At 36.6% G+C, this 12118-nt stretch overlaps 1 protein-coding gene across 1 annotated transcript; it reads right to left on the bottom strand.

The window, feature by feature from the left end:
* Window positions 1-23: 23 nt before the first annotated feature.
* On the bottom strand, window positions 24-11980 carry mcm5 (minichromosome maintenance complex component 5). The gene is given in 16 exon segments (NM_178436.3): window positions 24-430; window positions 525-652; window positions 2322-2464; window positions 3421-3549; window positions 3627-3739; window positions 3817-3993; window positions 4897-4962; window positions 5044-5187; window positions 5823-5934; window positions 6018-6189; window positions 6270-6439; window positions 8058-8213; window positions 8634-8806; window positions 10514-10642; window positions 11072-11198; window positions 11710-11980. Coding segments are annotated over 16 exon segments (2211 nt in total). The 5' UTR covers window positions 11880-11980; the 3' UTR covers window positions 24-328.
* Between the last annotated feature and the right edge of the window lie 138 nt (window positions 11981-12118).

The raw sequence follows: 12118 nt of genomic DNA, 5'->3' as shown, positions 1-12118 counted from the left end.
TTTTCTCAAAAAGAGGCAAAAACTTTGTTTCTTAACTGCTTTAATAAATTCCCATACAAAAAGGCTGCATTCTTTAGTTTGACAATCAATTAAAGTGGATTTTTAATTAAACTTTTTTTCATTGAAAGTAGACAGTAGAGCATACTGTTGTATTTGTAACACTTTAAACCACACAAAGCTATAACAACAAGCAAGAATGATACACAGCACATATCTCCAGCAATAAAGTGTCCAGACAACTATGTACAATAATTCTGAGTTGCATTTCATTTCTGTTATGTATTTGGACACCCACCAGACTCTTATGAAGTAAACCCAAAGCGTTCATCTATTTGACCCTGTAAAGCACCTTCCTCTGCATGCGGTGCTGCAGTTCACCTCTCCTCAACATCAGGTAAAGGACCTTTTGAATAGCGTGCTCTGGATATTTCTGTTCAGAGAGAGGGAGAACACGGCATTTTAAGGACCATCTAAACTCACAGTACATCACTTTAATCAAGTGAAACATTGATTTGTGAGCTCACCTGTTTGGCGAAGTCCTGTATGATGCTGTGCTCAGACACCTGCGAGCCGATGGCGAAGCGTCTCTTCAGCTGTTTTTCGATGCGGGAGATCATCTCCTGATCCTCCTGAGTGGTAAACCCTTCAACACCTGCAACGTGACATTTGGCAACACTTTACAATTGGGCCTATTAGTTAACTTCAGTGTTTTCAAAAGTATCAAGTTCGGTACCAAACATGTGCGCATTCAATACCAAATATTTGAGCGCATTCCTAAACACCGCTAATTTGCCATTGTGTTTATGTCCTCAAGAGAAATGACTGTGATTGGCCATGAAGTTCAGTTCACCGCTTAACACAGTACAAACAACACAGACCAGCTGACAGGCGAGACTTTGAAAAGCTTCAAGTCCCTTTAGCTGAAGAGTGGTAAATGGATGACCTTCACAGCCAATCGCAGTGAATTCTGTTGAGCATGTGAACATAATTACCAATGAGCGATGTTTAAAAATGTTAAAAGGAAATGGACTTTTAGTACCGAGTAGTGAAGTCGATATTTTTAACCACACTATTGAGGATATCCAATAACTTTAACAAACATACATAACAAGCATTATATGTGCTACAATTTTCATGACAATATAATATTAGTTAATAGAAAAGTTCAATGCTAATGTTAGCTCAGTTTCAAAATTATTTTTGCAAATGCATTATTAAAATGCAAAGTTGTGTGTATTAAATTAGCATTATCTGAGACTAGTAAATGCTAGTTTAATTAGAAATCCTGATTAATGTTTAAAGGGACAGTTCACAGACAGTTTGAAGACAGCTGAAGACCTGAAACCACTGACTTCCATTGTATGAAAAATACTATGGAAGGTAATGGCTACATGTTTCCAGCATTCAGCAAAAGACTTTTAATTTGTTCGATAGAAGTCAAACATGTTTGAAACAAGGCAGAGTAAATAATGACAGAGTTCAGTTTTGTGTAAACTGTCCCTTTAATAAATGGAACATTAAAATGTAAAGGCCTGTTCACACTGGGTTGCTTTTTGCTTGCGTTTTCAGTCAACGTTTAACACCTTGTGACTAAAAGGGTGACAATGTGATCGTGCACACCAACACAGAAAACGGCAGGCGTAAAAGCGTCATTTAAGAAATGCCTCATGCGTGTTTTTTTGTTTTGACGCACCGCATCAAACCTTCCCCACCAATCAGATTGGCACTTTTGTTCACGCGCACGGAGCTGCTGAAGTTTCAGTAAACAGCACTTGGAGGCACTCAAGCGCAAAACTGCCAATGCGAGCGCACATTGAAGAAAATGCCCAGAGGCGATATGAACGTGGAGCTGCTTATTGCACTGGTGAACAATCATTTCTTCATCGCTAGAGCTGGAGCTGCTACTTGAAACATCCATGCTTGTTCAAATCGTCAGCAACTTTAACAACAAGCATGTCAACTTTCTGTCTTCTGTTACAAGTGGGTGTCAGAAGCTTAAAGTTGCTTCGCGCCATCTAACGTCAAGGAGTGATTTTGCATACTCTTCTGCTCGACGCCAGCGAATATTGCTTGGGCTTGAATCCGGAAAAACATCTAGAAAAATGCTGAAGATAAACACTAACGAAAAGCGTCCCGGTGTTTACAAGCCTTAAAGTGTCACTATATATTTTCCATTTAGATTATATTGCCATTTATAAATATTATTATATTTTGTTAATTATATAATTACATTATATATTGTACATAAATTACCAAACAGTCATTTTATTCTTAACGCACACTTGCAGTGCATTCTCTGCTATACAGATCTACACACTGACCGGAGAGGCTGCCGGACAGAGCAGCATCCAGCGTGGACACTTGGAAGAGTCTCAGAGCCTCGTCCACCTCTTCTTCTCCAGCGATGGGCTGCAGCTTCATCTTAGCAAGTGACTCCGCAATGCGCACCACGGCCTCTAGCTGCCTACAAGACCACAAACCATCAAATATTACGTATTAATAAGGTCTAACACAACAAGCTAGTGCTTGGTACAGTGTACTGTGCTCATTGCTGAACGCTGACTGTATAAATACAGGCTAATGAGCTTCAAATCAAATCAAATCAAATCACTTTTATTGTCACATCATCAGCAGCACGTGTGCTATGATGAGTGAAAAGCTTAGGTGCTGGCTCCAGACAGAACAAAATACAACATAATTAACCTTGTTTGTATGTAAGGTAGCATGTTTCTATTATAATTTAACACACTGCAAACATGTTTCTATCAGTTTCAAGCACTGCTAGCAAAGTAACAGTAGTTAACACTGCTAAAACCATGATAGCAAAGTACTGGAAAAACGATAAACGTGCATCAACTCATGCTAAGTAAGCTACATGTTAGCAGAGTTAAATCTACTCTGGCCATATATAAACACTGCTAATGTGTCTTGAATTATTTCACCCTCCTGGCACATTATACATATCACAAAGGCGGCCTGTTACTTGAGGCCATTAGTGCTTCAAGTTGTGCTAGTAACATGCTGACAAAATGCAAAAACATGCTAAAAGTGAATTAAATTACGCTACAAACATGCTAGAAGTGCGCTAAAACGTTAAAAAGTTGTGCTAAAACCTTATACTCCTTTTAAACAAGCTACTATTAAGCTAATAAAAACATGGTAAAACAGAGGGCTTTTAAAGCATGCTACACTTGTAAAGCACAGTAACAAACTGTGTGAACACCAAGCATGTGTCTATTTAACACTTTAAAAACCTGCTCTTTTTCTTTTTTAAACAAATATGAACATATTGGCTAGAATTTGGCAAGGAAACATCAAGATATGCCTTTAACCTTTACGCAAACCGTTAAAGGTTTTCTATGGCCCAAATTTGACAAAACAAGTACCAACAGGCATTAAAACACTGAATTGAGAGCTCACCTAACAGTGATAGGGATGGACACTCGTCTGTCAGTCTCTCTCTCATGCTCCTTCGCTCCGCTTCTCATCAACACGTATCTGTTCTTCAGCTTCTCTGCAGCCGCCGCAGACAGTCGAGGTCCACATTTTCTGTTTGTCAACAACACATTATGGTCAACACGAATAGATAATACGTCATGTTCTTACAGACTATGAGCTAGACTTACACTCTAGAATAGGCGATGTATTTCTTCAACGTGGCCAGAGGAATCTCTCCCTCGACCCCCTCCGTCTGCGTTTGAGCGCTCAGGTGAACATTCATCACGTGTCGAGCCAAAGTCTACATACAAAATGTTGGTTAACTTATTTCAAACTGATTTAAACATGAACTCTTGCATGAATGTTTTGATCACCCACCATGTCTCGCTGTTGGTCGTGATGATCTTTGATGATGAAGATCATGTCGAATCGAGACAGAATGGTGGGCATGAAGTCAATGTTGTCCTCTCCCTTTGTGTCATCCCAGCGACCAAACACAGAGTTGGCGGCAGCTAATACAGAGCAGCGCGAGTTCAGAGTGGTGGTGATGCCAGCCTTCGGGTGGAAACACATGTTATTTAAATGAGAATTACTTAGAGTAATTAAACACAAGATTTCTTCTGAAGAACCCTGTAAAGCTGTAACCATTGACTTCTTTAGTATTTGTTTTTCCTACTAAGAAAGTGAATGGTTACAAGTTATCAGCTTTTTCTCTCAAAATATCATCTTTGTTTTCAACAAAATATAGTCAAGCATAAACGTTTAAAACCATGTGAGGGGGAGTAACTATTTTTATTTTTGGGTGAACTACCCCTTTAATAATGATAATATTTGCTTTATGACATGTGATGGGATGCTGACATGTTAGTCTACAATGCAGCGGAGAGATTAGATAGGTTGATTCATCAAAATTCTCCAGAAATGCAAGAAAGCATATGATTGTTTAACTAGGAAAAGAATAAAGTAAACATTAATACTAGTAGCCTAAATTATCATCTCATAAACATAATATATCAAGTTACGTTTAAGAATAATTACTTCCATCTCTGTAGTTATAAGTGTATATTTCACAAACTAAAAATGTTATGACTTGCTTGCACTTTTGTGCATTAAAAGTCTGAAACCTAAAATAAAAGTTGTTTAACAACAGTGATTTATGACAAATGCCCTGCGTGTCTTTCTCTGGCTCAGTGCAAGCAAATCACAACAAAGCAGATTTGAATTTAGCAACTGATCAATTTAAACACTGAGTGTAAGGGACCAGCCAAGACTGATCACACCAGTGTGATTGTACATGTTAAAGAAATAATACAAAATAAAAATACAGTCTCTGAAATTTAAGTGTTTTAAAAACAATAAAAACACCACATTAAAACAATAAAATAAAATGTGTTGTGAATGCTATAAAGAAATAATTAAACGTGTAGTGGAATGCTATTTGTCAGTACAGCCTGTTACCTTTGCAATAGAGATGGTCTGCTGCTCCATGGCCTCATGGATTGCGACTCTATCATCCTCTCTCATCTTGTGAAAAGAAAAGACTGTTTAGCACACAGGACTGCATGAAGGTAACATGCATGCTCTAGAAATGCAGACGGCTCAAACCTTGTCAAACTCATCGATGCAGACGACTCCACCATCAGCTAACACCATAGCGCCTCCCTCCATGACAAAACCACGAGTGGTGGGGTCCCGAAGAACAGAGGCGGTCAAACCAGCTGCACTGCTGCCCTTTCCAGAGGTGTAGACCTGACAGAAAGCGAAGCTTGATTAATTTTTTTATTTTTTATTAATCGGTTATGTTGCAACGTTTTAGATAAAATCTTTCTATAATTCTTCAAACACATTCCAGAAAATAAATATATTTACTGCCTAATATATTTATACTTAAATGTGACATTTAAAAAAAAAAAAACACAATAGCATATGAAAACATAGCGAAAGTAAACAAATATTGTAGTTATGATGAAATACAACATAGTTAAATATTCTGTCAAGTACCAATCATTAAAAAAGCTTAACTATAAAATAAACTGCATGTAATTTAGAAATATTTACAACAATAAACGTATTTAATAATCTATTAGCTTAATAAACACACGAACATCACAAAAAATGCATTCACATACAATAATAACACTTCATTTATACACTGATATGATTAAATATGGCAACAATAAAAATATTTTACTAATACAACACTGTTAATAATTAAAAAAAATAAGAAGAAACTATTGTATTGTCGGTTTCGCAAAGATTTCTTGTGTCACAATAGTTACACCAACAGTAAAGACCCCTTTTTAATCATATGTAATAAAAAAGCTAATAAGATAACTAAATAAGATAAATAAATAAGTGATGCTCCACCTTCATCACAGTCTTACCCCAATTGGAGAGCATCTCTCAACAAACTTCAGCAGTTGAGACTTGGCTGTGCCTGGATCTCCCAGCATCAGCAGGTTAATATCCCCTCTGCGTGTCAGACCATCAGGCAACCTAACAAACACCCGTTCAAGCAGATGAGAAAGATGCCAAACACATTACATTTAAAGAAGTAGTCTAATCCAGTGTCTTCTCACCTCTTCCTGGAGCCGCCGAACAGCAGGCAGGCGATAGCTTTTTTCAGGTCATCACTGCCATAGATGGACGGGGCGAGAGAGCGAGCCAGAGAGTCATAAACAGAGGGAGAAGCAGCCAGAGATCTTAACTCCTCTTCTTCTTGGGGAGAAACTGAACCAGTGGCACCACGGCCTAAAAGATGAAAACAATGGCATAAGTAAAAAAAACAAAACAAAAGGACACGCACTTTGAGACCAAAGACAAGTTTCGACCTGCTCCTTCAGTGTCCACATCAATGCCGACAACACGCAGATATGCCGAGCGAATGCCAACACCAGTTCCCTTATCACGGCCTTTGGCTTTGGTCTGCGCCACCTTCTTGATGGAGTAGATGCCCATGACTGTCACTCTGTTGCCTGGTACTACACGATCACACAAGTATCTGGCAAAAGAAATGTGTTTAAACATAGGAATGAGAAGCATTTTATTATTTATTACACAGCTCTCTAGATATATTTGATTCATGTTGTTGATTTGCAAAATCACAAAATGCCATAATGGTACTGCAAATCATTATGTGGAATAAAATTTTTTTCTAACATTTAAATTAGATCATTAATCGATTACCTTTGATTTTATTTAGTTTAAACAGAAAAATCCTACACTAAACAATTCTTTAAACAAAATACATCTCAGCATGGTCGAAATGGAGCGGGATGAAGCACAAGCTTATTTTCTCCACCCTATTAAAACACACATCACTCGTTTATCATTTCATCTTATTTCTTTTTTTTTTTTTACTCTTCTCTTCTTTTTACATGAGACATAGGAGTTTTACATTAGACATATTCTGCCCTTTTGGAAACTTTGACTACATGACAACACAAAATGACAGATTAAAGATTGGTATCTTTTGTACATATTATAAAGAGCACATCTATTTGTCTAAAGAATTACCTACTTTTTTGGGCAATATAAAAGTTTATGAACCTCATTTTTTGGGATTTATAAAAAAAAAAGATAATGCAACAAATAGAAAAACAATTTAATTAGTTTTAATCAAAGATTATTTAAAGATGTTCATTACAATTATAGTATACTCGGCATGATCTATAATTGAGTAGATGCATCCATTTATATTCTATTTATTTATTTTTTTTAACACAATCGTCCGACAATAAAAGTCACAGCAGTGTTGCCCACTGAAACATCCATATGAAATCTTGAGAAAAATGACAAATTCCTTATAACTGAATAATGACAGTTTCCATGGACATCAGTAATCAAATTATTTGCTGTAATCTGAATTAGACAATAACATGGTTTCCATCATTGCTTCACTGCGATCCACATTTCCTCAATTTTAGGCCTTTCATTTTTAATTTGTTGGCTTTAATTGCAGCTTGGCACTTTCCCTTTCATTTAGGAAGATTTCATGCATGCCCCCCGTGACAAGATATTGGATGCGAGAATGAACTGCTGGACGAGTGTTGTTTTACTAGAATTTGATACCGCATTTCGTGATGGAGGTGTCTGTGGTCCTTCACTGACTCGGTAGGTGCAGAGAATATTGTCAAACAGCCGTGTGCATATGGACTATCCTGTCACAAAATGCGGCGAAAATCCTACATGACAATAATAGTTTAAGCCGTTTACATGTCTGTACTGCACTTCGATAATAAGACTAAAATCTGCATACTCCACGTAATGTTTTAATCCAATTTCTGTTTAGTTCGGTTATGTCCTTAATCAAACTAAATTATTCAAAAAAAAAAAAACACTGTGTATATATATATAGTCGACTCTTAATCAGAGTATCGTGTCAATCTGATTAAAAAAAATTATATATATATATAAAAAAAAAAAAAAATATATATATATATATATATATATATATATATATATATATATATATATATATATATATATATATATATATATATATATATATATATTCGCATTATTGGTGTCCTTGTAAATGTACCCAATGACAGTAAAGTTACAATGGTCCTTTCTCTATAGATCTTCAGGAGATTATATATGTTGTGTGTGACATGTACCTGTCGCAGTAGAGCTGCATGTGTCGTGGCATCTCTCCATGAGGAACGGCATCAGGAGCTTCCTGCAGACGCTGAGTCTGGAAATCCACACACACACAGCGGTCTGGAATGATGAAATATGGATCCACAGGGCACTTGACACGCCCTGCCTGCTCACTGTGGGACAAACAAAAGAGATATGGAAGAAATATCACTTTAGAGTGCACATTAATTTAATTTACATTCATAGAAATCATATAAAATACACAGCAAAAAAATAAAAACAACAAACTTAAATTATTCGTTTACGTACTTAAATAGGAATTTTACATTAAATGATTACAAGACTTCGACAAATGTGTTAAACCAAGAGTTTTGTTCGATCTTTTAATATCACATGATTCTTGATCCAATATGCCTGAATGGTTACGTTTTGATCAGAATAAAAATATATATTACAGCCAAGCATGACATTTTCAAGAGTAAAGACAAAGAAAACTTCATTGTATTTTACCAATACACACAAAAATTGATTAACAGGTATGTTACAGCTGCAATAGTTATTAATTAAGGTTAAACGCAAAGAGAAATCCTCACGTGTTGCACTTGCGAGGCAGAGCGTAACCCTGCAGCCCCGGTGGCAGAGGGATGTTGCTGATCACCGCTCTGCATCCGCGGCACTGAAGACACACTCTGGTGGCTTTGGCCCTCACAGCAGTAGAGGAGATGATGATCCCGGGAATCTTCACCAGACGCGAAACCTGCTCTGACTGTGAAGAACAAACAACATTACATTTACAAACACAAAATGTCTCATTGTAGGAATATTCAACCAAAAATAAAACTTGACTCATCATTCGCGCTCACTCAAGTTGTTTTAAAGCTCCATTCCTTTGTTAAACACAATAAAAGTTGATCACACATTATTGTTTAGGGTTTAATAGATGAAACAAGCTCATTCTCACTTCAAAGAGAGCACATTTTCATTTGTGAGTGAGCAGTCAGCTGTAATGAAAAACAATTTAGACCTCTAATGAAGCCTACTAGGTCCAAATTGAAGAATCTAACTAAGGATCTGAGAATCCATGTAGCAAACTTGAGTTTGTTTCAAAAAAGCAACCATTCATTTGTGTTGCGTTTTATTTTCGTTTGCTTATATTCATTTATTCTTCATTTAAATATTTTATTTAAATCATAAGTGACTTTTGTAATTATCATTATATGACTGTATTGATCAGTAGTTAATGATCTGATTATTAGTTGTCATGTTATTAAGTTTTTAGATTTTATTATTATATATATTTATAGTTACCATTTCATTTTCCCATATTGTTATAATCTTATGACTGGATTCAAGCGACACTTGTTTTCATGAGTAAGAGATGAATGTCTCCATTTCAAGGTCTGTATTGTCTCTGGACAATGTTGTGAAGCACTAGTTTTCCATTGTTGCCGCTTGTGGTATAATAACACTTGTTGGATTTATCCTGGTCAGAAGAATTCTGAGCATTGAACCATACACAACTACGATTATTCAATAAACTGCTCTTTCTTTATCATCATTACTTCGTCTCTTGCTTCTGCTCCTCTCAGGCTTTCCCAGTCTACCCTTATACTGATAGGAGATTGTTAAATCAGTTGAATAATGGTCAACAAGTTTGGGTATTGGAAACTCTGCTGACTTGGTGACCAGATACCAGGAGAAACCGACATTTACTGACAAGATCTGGCATCTGGGGCTGGATCTTATTTATCTAGCATGGAGACGGTGATCTAACAAGATGTAAAAGAGATGGTATCGCCAAGCGGTTGGCAAGTATCTTTGACAAAATTGTCATATCTTGTTGAATCAGTGATAATAGATGATAGCTTTTACAGTTGCAAGTACCTTTAACCTTTTTAAATTTATTTTTAGTATTGATTGTGTTCAGCACTTTGGGCAACAACACATTTTTGTGTTGTAAAAAATGTGCTATAGCAATAAACTAACTAACTAAGACTACTGAAGACTTGTAACATTGTTGCAGTTAATCTCTCTGAAGAGCCTCCATATAAACATCTAATATTAATGGGGCGAGATCTGAGAGATAATCTTTAAAAATAGATGTCAGAAGAAGAGGCAAAACCGTTCGATCCCGCAGCTTTTCCTATAGGTAAAGCTTTGATCACTTCTGCTACTTCCTGCTGGGTTGAATCTGACTCTGGAATTTTCCTCTGTTCACTCAATATCCTAGTGAGGTCTAGTGGATTCAGAAAACTATAAATCAATGTCATCCACAGTTGAAAATGATTTATAAAGGTCTTCGTAAAACTCTTTAAAATGTATTATTCATATCTGTGGCAGCAGCAGTAAATATTTCTCCCCTGCAAGATCGAAGAGAACCAACTGTGCTTGATATAATTAGTTAGGAGTTTCTCGGCTTAGTCCGAGTCAGCTGTAGTGTAACCAAACATATTTCTCTTAAGTACGGTCTCACCTTCAGACTGCGGATGGAGGCTGGATGAGCGTCGCTCTTCAGCATGACCTGTATGTCTTGAACAGTCTCTTCTCCTACTGGCCGAGGACGTGTGACCTCATCAGCCACTTCCTGCGCAGCCTCCTCCAACTGTCAATAACAAAACATTGTGAACGCAAGCAAAACTGATTTCATAACAACACCTGCATCTCAAAATGTGAAAAACGCCTTTATGGACAACAAAGGTACATTTACACCATAGCAATGTACTTAAACATGACAAGAAACGTCTATTTTTGTGTGCAGACAAAAAAATAAAAATAAAAATCAAGAAACAAAAATTATGTCACTGACAATAACAAAACGAGCCATTTGAAAGCCATTCATTTATATATAAATAGTTAAAACAATATTTTCTGTTACTGGTTGGAAACAGCATCCTACATTTTATTGTTATAATCAGAAATTACCATAATACATTGCATCTTTGAATATACTAGCTGACTCACTGTATTTTAAGTTTCCTTTTACATTCATGATGAAAGCAAAAAAATGCATTAAACACGAGTCTATCCTTACCAAAGGCAGGTTCTCAGCAGGAAGTTTGTACAGACAGTCTGATAGATCTTCATCAAAACTGGCCAAATCCTCCATTTCCACCTCGATCCAATACTCTCCCAAAGTATAGTGTCTCTTGAGCTCATCTCTGATGAAAAATGAATAAATACGATTCACATATTTAATTAAAGTACTCTTTATCTATAGTAAATTAACTGCTAGAAATGAACTGGTTCATTAAAACAGCTCACTGAACCGACTCGAAATGATTCATTGATTCACGTGTCCTCAAATGTTTTTCAGTTTCTTTTTAGAGTGAATATTTTTAGACAAAACTGTTAGTGAGTTATGTTCGCAATTACGACAGACAAAAGTTTTTAGGAGGAAAAATAAAACAAAATGGCGAATCGAGTTAACTGAATCATTCAAACGAACGATGCATTGGACAAACGGACATGACAAAAGCAACATCCACATTAAATTCGATGCACACAAGAATTATTCACGATTCCACATAATAATTCGAAACAAAATACACGCAAATTACATCATGCATAATTATTTACATAATCGTAGACGCTACATTGTAAAACTACATCTTAATAGTGGAGAAAAAATATTCATCGATATACAAGTACACACATCTGCTATCACAATACCTGTATTTGTAGGTAAATCCAGTGCGATCGGTTCCGACTCTGAACTGCCTCAGAAACTCACGGAACTTCTTCTTGATCTGGCTCCGTTTCACGACTCCCTCGTCGCCGACGCTTTCTCCTCCACCAAAGCTGTCACTGTAATAAACTCCTGGATCATCAAATCCCGACATTCTTGCAAATATTCAGGAATGTACACCTTGTTATAAACTAATAATAAGAAATAGTTTCGATAAGTGCTGTCGATGATCGATTAAGATATTGCTATAATTATTAGTCGGTGAAGACCAACAAAGTGTGCTGCAACAACACGCGCGCTGACTTTCGCGGCAAAACCTCTAGCCCTGCCTGGCTCTGAAACCAGACTCCGCCCTCGGTTACTTTTGCGTCCAGCTTATTGGTCCACAAGCAT

This window comes from Danio rerio, chromosome 3 (genome assembly GCF_052040795.2).
Source record: "Danio rerio strain M-AB ecotype USA chromosome 3, GRCz13ab, whole genome shotgun sequence".
Lineage (NCBI taxonomy): Eukaryota > Metazoa > Chordata > Actinopteri > Cypriniformes > Danionidae > Danio > Danio rerio.
The sequence above is the reverse complement of the archived record's forward strand: the minus strand, read 5'-3'. Positions and strand labels throughout refer to the sequence as shown.